General features: G+C 43.2%; 1 protein-coding gene across 1 annotated transcript in view; it reads left to right on the forward strand.

Moving 5' to 3' along the window:
• The window catches only part of SEC62 (SEC62 homolog (S. cerevisiae)), a gene marked incomplete at its 5' end in the record, with an annotated part of 11379 nt that extends 6181 nt beyond the window's left edge, over positions 1 to 5198 (forward strand). The window contains 3 exons of the mRNA XM_008948390.1: positions 1620 to 1680; positions 2611 to 2730; positions 3605 to 5198. Coding sequence (XP_008946638.1) covers positions 1620 to 1680; positions 2611 to 2730; positions 3605 to 4074 — 651 coding nt within the window. The remainder of the gene's footprint in view (positions 1 to 1619; positions 1681 to 2610; positions 2731 to 3604) is intronic.
• Between the last annotated feature and the right edge of the window lie 7123 nt (positions 5199 to 12321).

Raw genomic sequence — 12321 nt, forward strand, 5'->3', positions numbered from 1 at the left:
ATTCCTGAATTCTCATCTTGGCTTTACCCCTGAAATTGTGGTCTTCAGTACTTCTCTGTACTCTGCTTTCCTGGAAGAAAAGGAATTTAGTTCAACTGCTCTGTAACATACAGGGTGATATTTGTGGTTTTAAGATTTGGGATACATGGTAAGTTTCCTCAGCAAGATTACTCTGTGCTGATGCTGTTGTCAGTATCCCGGACCTCCCCTCATGTTCCTGTATGCCTCTGGTTATAAAACACACATGGCAGTGAACTGTGTCAGTGACTCACTTCTTCAGAATGTGCTTCTGTTATGTTTCTTTTATTCTCAGCCAGTTCTTTTACAACCTTCCTTGCTCTGTTTCATCCCACCTTGTGTGGAATCACCTCCCCTCTGGTCCCCCTGGCTGCCTGCACACAGAGTATTGTTGAAGGGAGGGTGCAGCGCTGTACTTGCTCTACAACACTACCTGCTTCTTGTCTTAGCATCAGTTACTTTTCTGGTTTATTACTGAGCTGACATTTTTTAGGAACTGCAACTCCCAAGAGCTTTTTGCAGGCAGCAGCTCATTGAGAGCCAATCCTTGTGTATTTGCCTTAGAGCTGTTTTTTCGCTTCTCTTCACTTTTTGGCACTTACAGACACTGAATATCACCTGCTACCACGCTGCCCCGCCACTGTTCAGGATCCTCACTTTGTGTGGGCTCACAGAGCAGTTGACTGGCAGCAGAGCTACACCTGTGTATTGCCAACTTTCACACTCTGTAAGAAGCAGAATATTAAATCCTTGTTGCATCACACCGGAAAATGGTATGAGTGCCTCTCAGGTGTCCTCCTGGTAGTTTGCGTTCATGCCCCTGCTGGGAGGGTTGCTGCTTTCTAGTAATCAGCAGTTTCTTTACACAGCTAATAGCTAAGATTCAAACTGTGCAGTTTGGTAAGAAAAAATAATGATATTTTTCTAGTTCAGAACACCCTGCACTTTACTGAGAAGTTGTTTTTTAATAAGGCTGAGCAAATCTATTCAGATGGACCCACAGTTCTCCCACAAACATAAGGCACCGAGTGTTGCAGCTGTAGGCATTTAGATAAGGGTGTGCTGTGGAACAGAGGGTACAGTTAAACTTACCTGAGGCCACTACATGGGACAGAAGCTGAGGTGAGTGCTGGAGCTGGCAGCACTGTTCTGTATCTTGTCTGGTTTTTGCTCTTAAGGGAAAGCTAAGAGCATTTTTTATTTCCACTTGGCGTACCTGAGAAACTTTAGTTACCAAGTTTTCTGGCATCATACTGGACAACATCATTGAATAAAGAGAAAATCAAACCTTGATTCAGTGATGTTTCAGCATCTTTCATTTCACCATCATTTTTACTATCCGATGAGGATTTTATGTCCTCGGTAAGTTACTCTGGGTACAACTTCTTTCATGAAGTAATTCTTTGAGAGAAAGAACCCTGCTCAGAGCACAGCAATGCCTATGATACACAGCCCTGTGCCCTGGTGTAGTGCTGAGTGTGGTGCCCTTTGTTCAGCACCAAGCGTTACAGCACAGCAGTAAGCACGGGCTGAGGGATTGAATGAAATTGTTTGTTAGGGAGCTTGTTTTTCACATGTAAACCAGATGGTTTCTGTTGTAGGTGTATGTGTGGATCTACGACCCTGTTCACTTTAAAACATTTGCCATGGGACTCGTACTTGGTAAGTGAGAGTAGATATTGTTGAGAATGCTGTAAATGTAGGCGCAGTACCAACAGACCTGTCAGTGTTAGTCTTTTTCCTGGACAAAGTTTTGCTCTCCATTTTCAGCATGTCTTGATACCAATCATATTATATAAATTTTGACCTCAGGGTGGACACGCTACACATGGTAAAAAGCAAAAGCTGAAACGTGCTTTAGCAAATGTCTGAACTTGTGCCAGTTGGCAAGCTCTTCATTTAAGCTAACGAGCAAGTCCAATAGGCAAATGTGAGTTATATAAAAATGCGACAGATGTTAAAGGAATTATTTTAAACTAGGAATGACACCTTTCTGACCCTAGAACTTGTATTTGTGTAGGATAAGCCCAACCAGCTAATTTTATTTTTTTACTCTAAATTGGTATTGATGTTAATTGACATCAGTGAGCTAACAGATCACTGCACTGCTGGTCTAACACCCTTGACCTCTGCCTTCCAGCTTCCTCACCCTGAGAGAACCACCTTTCTGAAGATCCTGGGTCATCCTTTGGGGCCACATTCAGGCCTTTGACTACTCTGTGGGGCCACTGTGGGGTCATCCTTTGGGGCCACATTCAGGCCTTTGACCAGTCTGTGGGGCCACTATGATGGCCACCTAACTTCTTGCACTGCCAGTTACAGGCAGCTCCCTGCTCACCTGCTTGTCATGCTCTCTCCTCTGAGCTGCTCTTTGCTCTGTCGACTCAACAGACTGACTTAGAGCTGCTACCCAGTATGAAACCAGGAGTGGTGAATCTAGACAAGGTTTCAGTCAAGGCCTGAAATACCGTCAGTAACTCACACTGTGCTAAGCCAGTACCTGGAATAAATAGTAAGCCTGGAACCTTTGTACACAGACTAGGAAGACACTGATGGTGCTTCTCGTGCTTTTCTCCCCCGCGCTGTGTGTAGTGATTGCCGTCATAGCCGCAACGCTGTTCCCGCTCTGGCCGGCAGAAATGCGCGTTGGCGTTTATTACCTCAGCGTGGGCGCCGGCTGCTTTGTCGCCAGTATTCTTCTGCTCGCCGTTGGTAAGTGTCGCTCGTCTTCACTTGATCAGCGGGTCAGGTTTAAAAGGGGGGGGACGCAGCCTGCTTCTGAAACTGCTGCTGGTCGCAGCCCTGTGACTCTGGCTTCCCAGGACGTTGTTGGTAGCTGTAGCCAGGCGGACTCGGTGTAGGTGTTTCCCTCGTGGCCACAGGGTGTCAGGGCTAAGCCAGAAAGCTCAGGCTTCGGTCACCTGCTTGTGTTTCCTGTAGGGTGGGAAAAAAAAGACAAACCAAACCCAGGAATTGTACACAAGAACAGCTGCAGTGGTGAGAACGGTGTGACCAGGATTTTAAGGCTTTCTTTGGCTTGTGTTTGTGTAGCAGAGGGGATTAAGAGCTAAGTCATAGGGAAGATATGTGGTTAATGGGGTGTGGGACACACAGTACAAACTATTCCACCAGGGTCTCCCCTGTTGCTGGCTTGGAGTGGGTGTTAAGTGGACATAGAGTCACAGAGTGGTTTGGGTTGGAAGGGACCTTTCATGGTCATTTGGTCCAACCCCTCTGCAGTGAGCAGAGACAGCTTCAACTAGAGCAGGTTGCTCAGAGCGCTGTCCAGCCTGACCTGTAATGGTTCCAGGGATGGGACATCTACCATCCCTCTGGGCGACCTGGACCTGTGTTTCACCCACTAAGTGAGGACTGACAATTAGTTTCTAAACCTGTTGTGAAAAAGGCTGATCTTTACAAGTACTCCAAGGAAAAAAAGCCAGAAAGCACACAAACCTCCACTTCCAAGTACAGAAGGAATCTGGAGTAAGAGTAGGCCTTCAAAAGACTACTTCAGATTACACTTACATCATAGTTGTACAGTGTGGATTTTTATAATAAAACCCGAAATTTCCCTTTTAACCAGCTCGCTGCATCCTCTTCCTTATCATCTGGCTCATCACTGGAGGAAGGCATCACTTCTGGTTCCTGCCAAACCTGACAGCAGACGTGGGATTCATCGACTCCTTCAGGCCCCTGTACACACACGAATACAAAGGACCAAAAGCAGACTTAAAGAAAGAGGAAAAATCAGAATCCAAAAAGCAACAAAAATACGACAGCGAGGAGAAATCAGACAGTGAGAAGAAAGAAGAGGAAGAATGTGGGAAAACAGAAGCAACGAGGAACTCGGGAACAGAGGGCTCAGGAGGAGAGCGACACTCAGACACTGACAGTGACAGGCGCGAAGATGACAGGTCCCAGCACAGTAGTGGAAATGGAAACGACTTTGAAATGATCACAAAAGAGGAACTGGAACAGCAAACAGATGAAGAAGATTGTGAAGAGGAAGAGGAGGAAGATACTGAAAGTAGGCCTTCACATGAAAAATCATAACTCACTGCGGTTTTGGGACTAAGTATGTGCAAATGGTTGGATTTTCTTTGTTGGCTGATCACCAAAACATAGACCATACAGTAGCATCTTTGTTTGCTGAAATACACGTGTTACCAAACAGTTTTGTATCTAGCTCCTCCATTTTTTTTAACCATTAACTTGATTACTTGGTACTATGTTAATCATTAATATCCATTGACAGAAGTTTTATCAATCTGACAAGTTTTCTATTGATCGATAGGTTGCCCAGATTGTCCTCAAACATACTGAAAAACATAGTTTTCTGGTACTTGCATAACTGGTCAAATAGTTTAGCTTCTCAAACTTGCTTTTGTAAACCAGGTTAAAGTTGAATGACCAAATCTCAGATTATTCCTAGTTATTTGATAGCTAGTTAGGTAAAGCCCTTCTTAGCCCACAGCTTTCTTGATACTTTTCTTGATTTTGTCTTCAAAAGATTGTGAAAACTTTCCTAAGAAAACTAGTTTTAGCAGAAGTATTTTGCTGAAAATATAAAAAGCTGGTAGTGCTGAATTTGGCTGCAGTGTTCTCTGTTTCTCCAGACTGTGTGCCAGCAACTGAGGAAATCCAAACTGGTTTTGTACATCTGGTTCAGAGAAAGATGTCATCTCCAGCAGGGGAAGGAAGCAGCACAGTTTGGCAATATTACAGCTGTTTTCTTTCTCCTGCTCCATCATAATTAAAAAAACCCAACACATGTATTCTGTACATAATTTACAAATAAAGCAAACCATTTACTTTAACTGCTACTTATTATTTAGAGATTTGATCCAGCATTCAGTTTGTATCATTTAAGCCATTTTGTGGTGTATCTATTGGAGAAATGCAAGTCAAGAGGACCTCACAGAATATTTGTGTATGATTGGTAGCTGTTCCACAAGAGCTTTAGTTTTGTGCCAACATTCCATGTATTTGAGTAAATTGATCTTTATTAAATGAAAGCAAACAACATAGCTGTATGTATGCCTTAATGTTAAAACTTTCTATATTCTGGAACTGGAATCCTTTTTAAATGGAAAAAGCAGGAGAGTATTCATCTGTGCAGAAATATCGGTAACCCAAAGCTAATAATGAGGTGACCATTAATAATTTGTTTACAAATATCTTGAAGTAGTTTGTGCAGTTTCTCTTGCGCCTCCCTTTCTGCTGGACATTTGGAGGACGTCTGGGATGTTCTGGTTAACTGAGCACTGAAGAAGTTAAGACTTGGGGTCATTCCTTTAGATGACTTTAAAAGGAACTGTAGATTTGGTCGTCTCCCACTCGGAGAACGCAGGGGTAAGCCTGATGCTTTAATAACTGACTTAGACATTTATTTTTTCCTGTCCTAAATCAATTCCCCTTCCTTCCAGCATCAGTATTTTGCATGAAGATATCAGTTTTTCAGATTGTGCAAATATATGCATCATAATGGGTACGCTGATAACAATTCCTGGATATGGTGTTTGCTTCTGAAATCTCCTGAATATTTACTCCATAAGGAAACATAAATTGGATCATTTTTTTATTAATTTAGCAAAAAAATTGAAGGACCCATTACCTAAATGGATTAACTCCTGGACACTTGTGTGCTATCATTGTTGCTAGTTCTAGCTGACGAAGGCTTGTCGCTGCCTCCAGCACCTGTCTCAGGTGTGCATCTCACGGTGATGAGGCATCCTGACCAAGAGCCACCTCCTCGGTCCCCGTGGCAGCTGGTTTCAGACACACCTAGCTCACGCTGAGGCTGGTTTCCCCAGTGCTTGCATCTCACCCCTTGGTGCCCGGTGCTGAAAGCAGAGCTGCTGTTCCGCCCACGCGACAGGTCAGCTTGCTGGCGCCGTCACTCGTGGCACCTCCAAGGGGAAGTCCAAAAAACCCGGTTTGCGTGGTAACTCCTGCTGGGTTGAGAGCTCTTGCTTTTTACCGCTCTCAAGTGGAGTCAGAATCGTCTGTACCAAAGACATCCTTGCAGCTGAGTATGTTAGATTCCCGACAATCCCCCTGGGAGCTGAAAGAAGGGTGGCTGCCCTTCTGCATCCCTGTCCTCAGAAGCCATTTACAAGTCTGTGCCTGGCAGCACACGTGCACGTGTCCGGCAGTGGTCCACAGCAGGCAGCACAGCCACTGCCAGTTTTTGAAGAAATTAACACATTGGATTTCAATTGTTTCAAGTATATTTCCTCCTAAACGTGAAATAAGATTTTAAGGACCTCACTGAGAAAATAAAAGTTGAACCAGTCAAATAATAAATATTTTAGTAATGTTGCCACCTGCTTCCTGTTACATGTGCAGTGTGTTGTGTGCAATGGAGGCAGTGCTGTCCACCTGTGGCCTGGGGACAAGTATCTAGATCCCAACATTAGCTATGAAAATTTGTGCTGTCACCTTAATAGTCAGGCTCACACGGCTGTATGAACTTGAATTAGCCTTCAACACTCTCACTTGATCTGCAGGGAACAGATCTGTGCTGAATCTTCTGAAGAGAGAGTGTGGAAAGAAAAGACCTTGATGGAGCTGTTTAGGGGTTAAGGGAAGGACTTCACCATCCATTCCTGTAATCTAGCATTTTCTACAAACTTTCTCCAAATAAATACTTCAGAATTATTTTGGAATGACATAATGAGGAGTGATTACAATGTGCCAGTAGCAGTAAAATTGTGAGTGGACTTAAAGTATCCTGACAGAGGCTTCCAATCCAAAGAGAGAAAATCACAAAAGTAATTGGCCACATTTTGTTAATTATCAGGACATTTTTGTATCAGGTATTTCAAACTACTTCTTACTGATTTTGACTTTTAACTTTCAAAGTCTAGGGCAACCTTATGAGAATCAGTATAAATATACTGAGGGGAAAAGTTATTTAAATAACTAGTCTATTAAAATGTCCTTCCTGCAATAAAATTTTATAGTGGTCTTGCTGATACTCTACCCAGTGTTTCATATACCAAACAATTTTCTGATTATTTTTCTTCACAATAAAATATTATTATTCCTAACCTTTTTAAAAATTAAATAATTACTGGTAAACCACAAATGAGTATTTAATACAGATCAGTGTTTAGTGGAGATGTTACACCCAACTACATGCCGCTCTGGTACGGATACAACTTCAGCTCACTTGTGCTCTGGGGTCCTTAAACAAAGGCAGATCTTTCTCTAACAATTAAGAAATAATTAAAAATTATTCTTTTACAAACTTGCATATTTCTTTATCTGTAGAAAGGTTACAGAACCAGTGAGGATGCCTGTATCTGTGATGATAAGCGGTTTTCTGATAGCAAAGTACCTTAGTGGCAGTGGCTCAGGGGAAGCATTTATGGTATAGCTGATTTTTCTGGTTTTGTGTGGGTTTTTTTTTTAAACATGTATGTTTTGTGGGATATATACAACTCACTCATGTAGGCCTGTTTCTGTTTGAAATCAGTACTGGATGCAATTCACAGAGCATCAGGCAGCATGAAAGGCAGGTAAAGACAAATGGAGAATGTCTCAGTTTCTTAGTCAACTCTTAGACTTTAAGCAGCACTTGCCCTATTTCCATTAGAGCAGGAGTGAGGCTGACAGAATCACCTGCCTTATGTAAACAGTGTAGACTATGTAGACATTAAATGTAGAAATGTGGAAAATAGATGTGCTTAGCTCAGGCCCTTATTTTCCTTCCTGCAGGTAGTTACCTGCATTTCTCTCTGAGGCACTAAGCTGTAAGAGCCTTGCAGTGTCACTCTGCACTTCCTCCAAGAATTCTTTTCTAATAGGGTCACAATGACAGCAAATAAATACTCAAACCTCACAGCTGGCAGCAGTGACACTTCCAGCTGTGGTTGTTTTACTGGCAGCAGCTGGAAGCGCCAATCAGAATCCCTCTTACATCTGTTGGTGGATTCAGTTCAAGTGAGCTCAGTTTGCAGAGTAAAGCCCTACCGTCCTCCTTGCTGTTGTGCCCTGCCCTTGTCCTGCCCCGTGCAGCTGCTGAGCTGCTGACCCTGTGCTAGCCCCACACCACCGCTACTATCCCACAGCCACAAAGCTCAGCAATTTACAAAATAAAACACAAATAAATACCGCCTGGAAAGAGACCACTGGGGCAGCGTGAAGCATCAGTATGTGCTGTTTGCCTCCCTGGAGATGCCACAGTGAGGGCAGATCATCAGCTGCCCCAGTTCCAGGGGTGAACACCCACTGGGTGTTCCAGAGCCTGAAGGAGCTCTTAGTCCCCCCAGGCCTGACTGTAGGTGACACAGCCCGACTGTTCATAACAGGGATGTGTTCTTCTCTCCCTCCCATCGCCAAAATTTACCTTACTCTGATCTAGGTGCCCTATGTTGCTATGCACTGCCATTACCTTGGGGTAAAATACAGGAGTTTCAAGAAACACCATGTCCTGTATTTCACAGAACAGACTCAGGCTCTGCTTTGCACAGGACCTGGGGACACCCAGCACATGTTCTCCTCAGGCCAGCTGGGCTGACTGAGCTGTGGCTTTGGCTTCAGGCACTAGGGAACACCAGGGAGGTGCTGAGTCTCTAAGCCAGAGAGGTGCAGAATCCTGACGCATGGATCCGAGAGCAACAGTTGGTGACTTTAAAATGGTGCTGGCCCTTAGGCATCCCATGAAAGATGCTCTGGCCTTAATTAATTAATTAAGGGAGAGCTGAGTCCTTTTAACTTCTAAATTCACTTCTCTTTTTCACTCCTCCTCTCAGGCTAGTGGTTGGAAAGAGCCACCTCAAGGTGGCTGAAAACACCAGCACAACAGGCTCAAAAAGGCTGGTGGTGAAATAAAAGCAAATTGGAGCAGATACAGGCTCCTAAGAGCCCGTGGCATCCCTGGCTTGTGTTTATCTGTGGCTGACCAGACTGGGGATGCCAAAGCCAGTCACCACAAACTGCCTGAGGCACACCACAGTGTACAATTTCAGATCAACTTTTCAGATAGGAAGGTTCTGTAGATTCTATACATATTATTCCTCTAAGTTGTTGAAAGCTTGGTTTTGTCTTACTTCCCTATAACTGAGTCTAAGCTCTTCATGGGGCTGTACTGGGTAAATTCAAAGCAGACCCACAACTGAGGGTGGTCAGAAGGGAACGTGTGTCCTCACGCTGCTCCTCGTGCACTGCTGGTCTCTTCCTGGCTGCGGTGAGGAGGGAGAGCTGTGCCACTTACTGCTTGGCTGACATTTCATCCAACTACTTCTCATACATTTTTAAAACCAAACCTAGGACCATTTGTATCATGCAAGTCTGAACACAATTCTTTGTGATGCTGTTTTCACCAGAAATCCTTTATCAAACATTTTCCAATATCCAAAGTGGCTATGATGCAAAATCTTAGTGATTTGAATGTAAGATCTACTAATCAGCATTCAGCATGGAGATTATTGCTGGGGTTACTTTTTCTTTTCAGACAACTCTTGCAAGAACTACAGTCTGCTCTGTGGAAGAGTCTCCACCCATCTGCCAGCACAGCAATGGGATAGATGTATTGGCTTTTAAATGCAGACAAGGCAGAGAGATCAGTTCTGTTAGGGACCTTGAGAGAACGAGTTGTGATATTTAACCACACTGAAAAAGGCTGACCCCAGCTCACTCCAAAGGATTCCTCAGGCTACCAACAGATTCTGTCTAATAGAAGGGTTGAGTGATTTGAACCTTAACCTCTCTGATCAATCCCTGTCTAGAAAATCAGAATAATACAATAGATTTTTACCCGCTTTACTACTGTGCTGTAAGGGTGTATAAGCTGATGATGGCAGAATACATAGATCTAAGACCCGGGACACCCATTTCTAATAAACTTACAGGCCCTAGGTGTTTAATTGTTGAGCATGATTTCTTACTGATTCTGAGAAAGTACTTCAAAGGAAGCTAGAGGAGAAGGGTATGAAATGGTCCGAGGCTCTGCTGCACACCAACAGGGCACTGCAGCTTTCTCACTTAGACCACAAGGAGAAGGACGAAACAATCCTATCAGTGTAGATGAACTGAGACTGAGCAGCTGCTGAATGTTTTCAACAGACTTCCTGGTAACGGCTGGTACAATTTCATTAGGGCTTCTCATTTTATTTAATAAAACATTGGATGATTTTATTTGTAGTACAGCAACAGGTGCAGGAAGACAAAAGGCACATTTCCTGATTGTGTCCACAAAGAGTCCATTACTTACTGGCTGACACAGGAGGCATTAGTTTTGCCATGAGTGTTTTTTTTTTTTAATGTGAAAATAATGATCACTCAGAAAAGTAATTGGTTTATGATAAAAGACTTTTAAGAGAGGAATTAGCTTAGCATTAGTAATAGCACTATGCAAACTGTTTCAGTGCAAGCTGAAGTAAAGAGAGAGCCAACAGGACTCGGGTAAACACTGATCAGGCTTTAGATACAGAACAAAGTACTCTCTCCAGCTGGTAACCACCATTAATCCTCCTCACGTAAACTCGAAACCAAACACAGAAAAGGCTGCACTCCTGATCCCTGAAAGCACCCTGCAGCCCAGATCCAGCAAGGACGTTGGTGCTCAGGAGACACTCCTGCAGTTCACCTTTACTAGTCCATAAATGAAACACAGCAAAGAGTCCTGAGTGACTCCCACTAGCCTGGACAGTAAGGCCTTATTTTCTCTTTCTGGCATAGGAGTCTTCAACAAATCTTTAAGAAAGACTGTTTGTTTGGAATCAGAAGATGTAGTTTTGAATTCTTCAGACTGAGGGGGAGATGGCAATTACATTTCCTCCCTTTTTAAGTTCCTTTTAAATGGAAGTGCCACCATAGGATTTGTTTGAAATTGAAGCCTACTGGGAGGTAGTAATACACTAAAACGTTACAGGAGATTACTAGAAGATTTGTAGTTTGTGAGCCACGTAATGAGATTAGGATCACACCTTGCACTCCATATTGGCTCCAGTCTTAACATTTTTAGCTTCTTGTCATAGTGACCAGCAAGCCATGAATTGGGTTTTATAAGTTACTGCTTCATATAATGTGGTTTTCAGACCCTTGCACTTCCCAGCTTTCTTCTAGCTCCCTGAAAAAATTCTTTGTGTCAAAGACAGAAAAAAATACTTCAGTGTCATCCTAAGCACCAGGCAAGGTTACACCTGCCAGAGTGCAAGCAGGCTGCAGGTACACACACCAGGGAAATCCTTCTTCTGAGAAACACATCAAGGCTGGCATCAACTACGTACTGCATTTACTAGACTTCTGCTGAATAAGCAGTTAGAATTCTATAACATGTTACCTTCAAATTAAAATTACTATGGAAATACAGTTTCTTTTCAGCAAGAACTTCCTAAGAACAAACTTGTCACTTTTAAGATGAACACCTCAAATGATTCAAATCAAGATCCAAGTGAACATCATCTGTGCTTTTAAAAGATTCCTGAAAATCAAAAGAAAACATCTTGTAAATGGGACACTGATCAAGTATTTCCACCTTTAAAATAAAAAGCTAGTGAAATATTTTATTAGTTAAGTATTTCACTAAAATATAAAATCTACATAGATACTATACTGCCTTTCTGAGACATGCAGCCTTTCAGGAACAGCAACTCCACAACCACGTGCTGATCAGCCATTGCAAAACCCCAGCTGCTAATCCTGTGCTGACAAGGCTTAAAATCTAATGGGGCACTAAACATGCTCAGCGGGGCAACACCCAGTTAAAGGCGCAACCAGGAAAAAGAAAAGGGTGCAGGAAGGGCTGCATCAGACTGGCGCTTATCTGCAGGTACAATACATCCTACAGACAACATTCTGCTCTCGCTGTGGTCTACTGCCAGCTCTGCTCATGGCTGTTCCAAACTGAGTCACATCCAGCTCCTTGCTGCCCAGGGTATCAATTTTGAATAATAATTTTTTCCAGGAGGTCACTCTGCAGTGTCTAGTTTTGCCAACACACAACATCACAATGCATAAATACACACTTGATCTCCCTGTCTTGCTCCTACATGGCATGAGGTGTCCAAAAGGTCAATGTTAAGATTTCTTGAAATACACAAAGGTGAGGTTTAAATTTATTCCTTCTGCTCAACTGGATAAAGGGGCAGAGGGCAACTACCTTATGAAGCACAACACATCCCAAACAGGAAGAACTGGGGAAAAGTAAATATTCAGTTCTAATCACATGGGAAACACACCCTATACTCCTCCACATAATAGTGGAGTTGTATTCCTTATCTACACCTACCCCTGTCTGCAAGAAACCTCCTGTCCCTGTAGCAGGCAGCGCTGAGGAGGAAGCAGAAGCAA

Source organism: Merops nubicus, unplaced genomic scaffold (genome assembly GCF_000691845.1).
Source record: "Merops nubicus isolate BGI_N331 unplaced genomic scaffold, ASM69184v1 scaffold43469, whole genome shotgun sequence".
Lineage (NCBI taxonomy): Eukaryota > Metazoa > Chordata > Aves > Coraciiformes > Meropidae > Merops > Merops nubicus.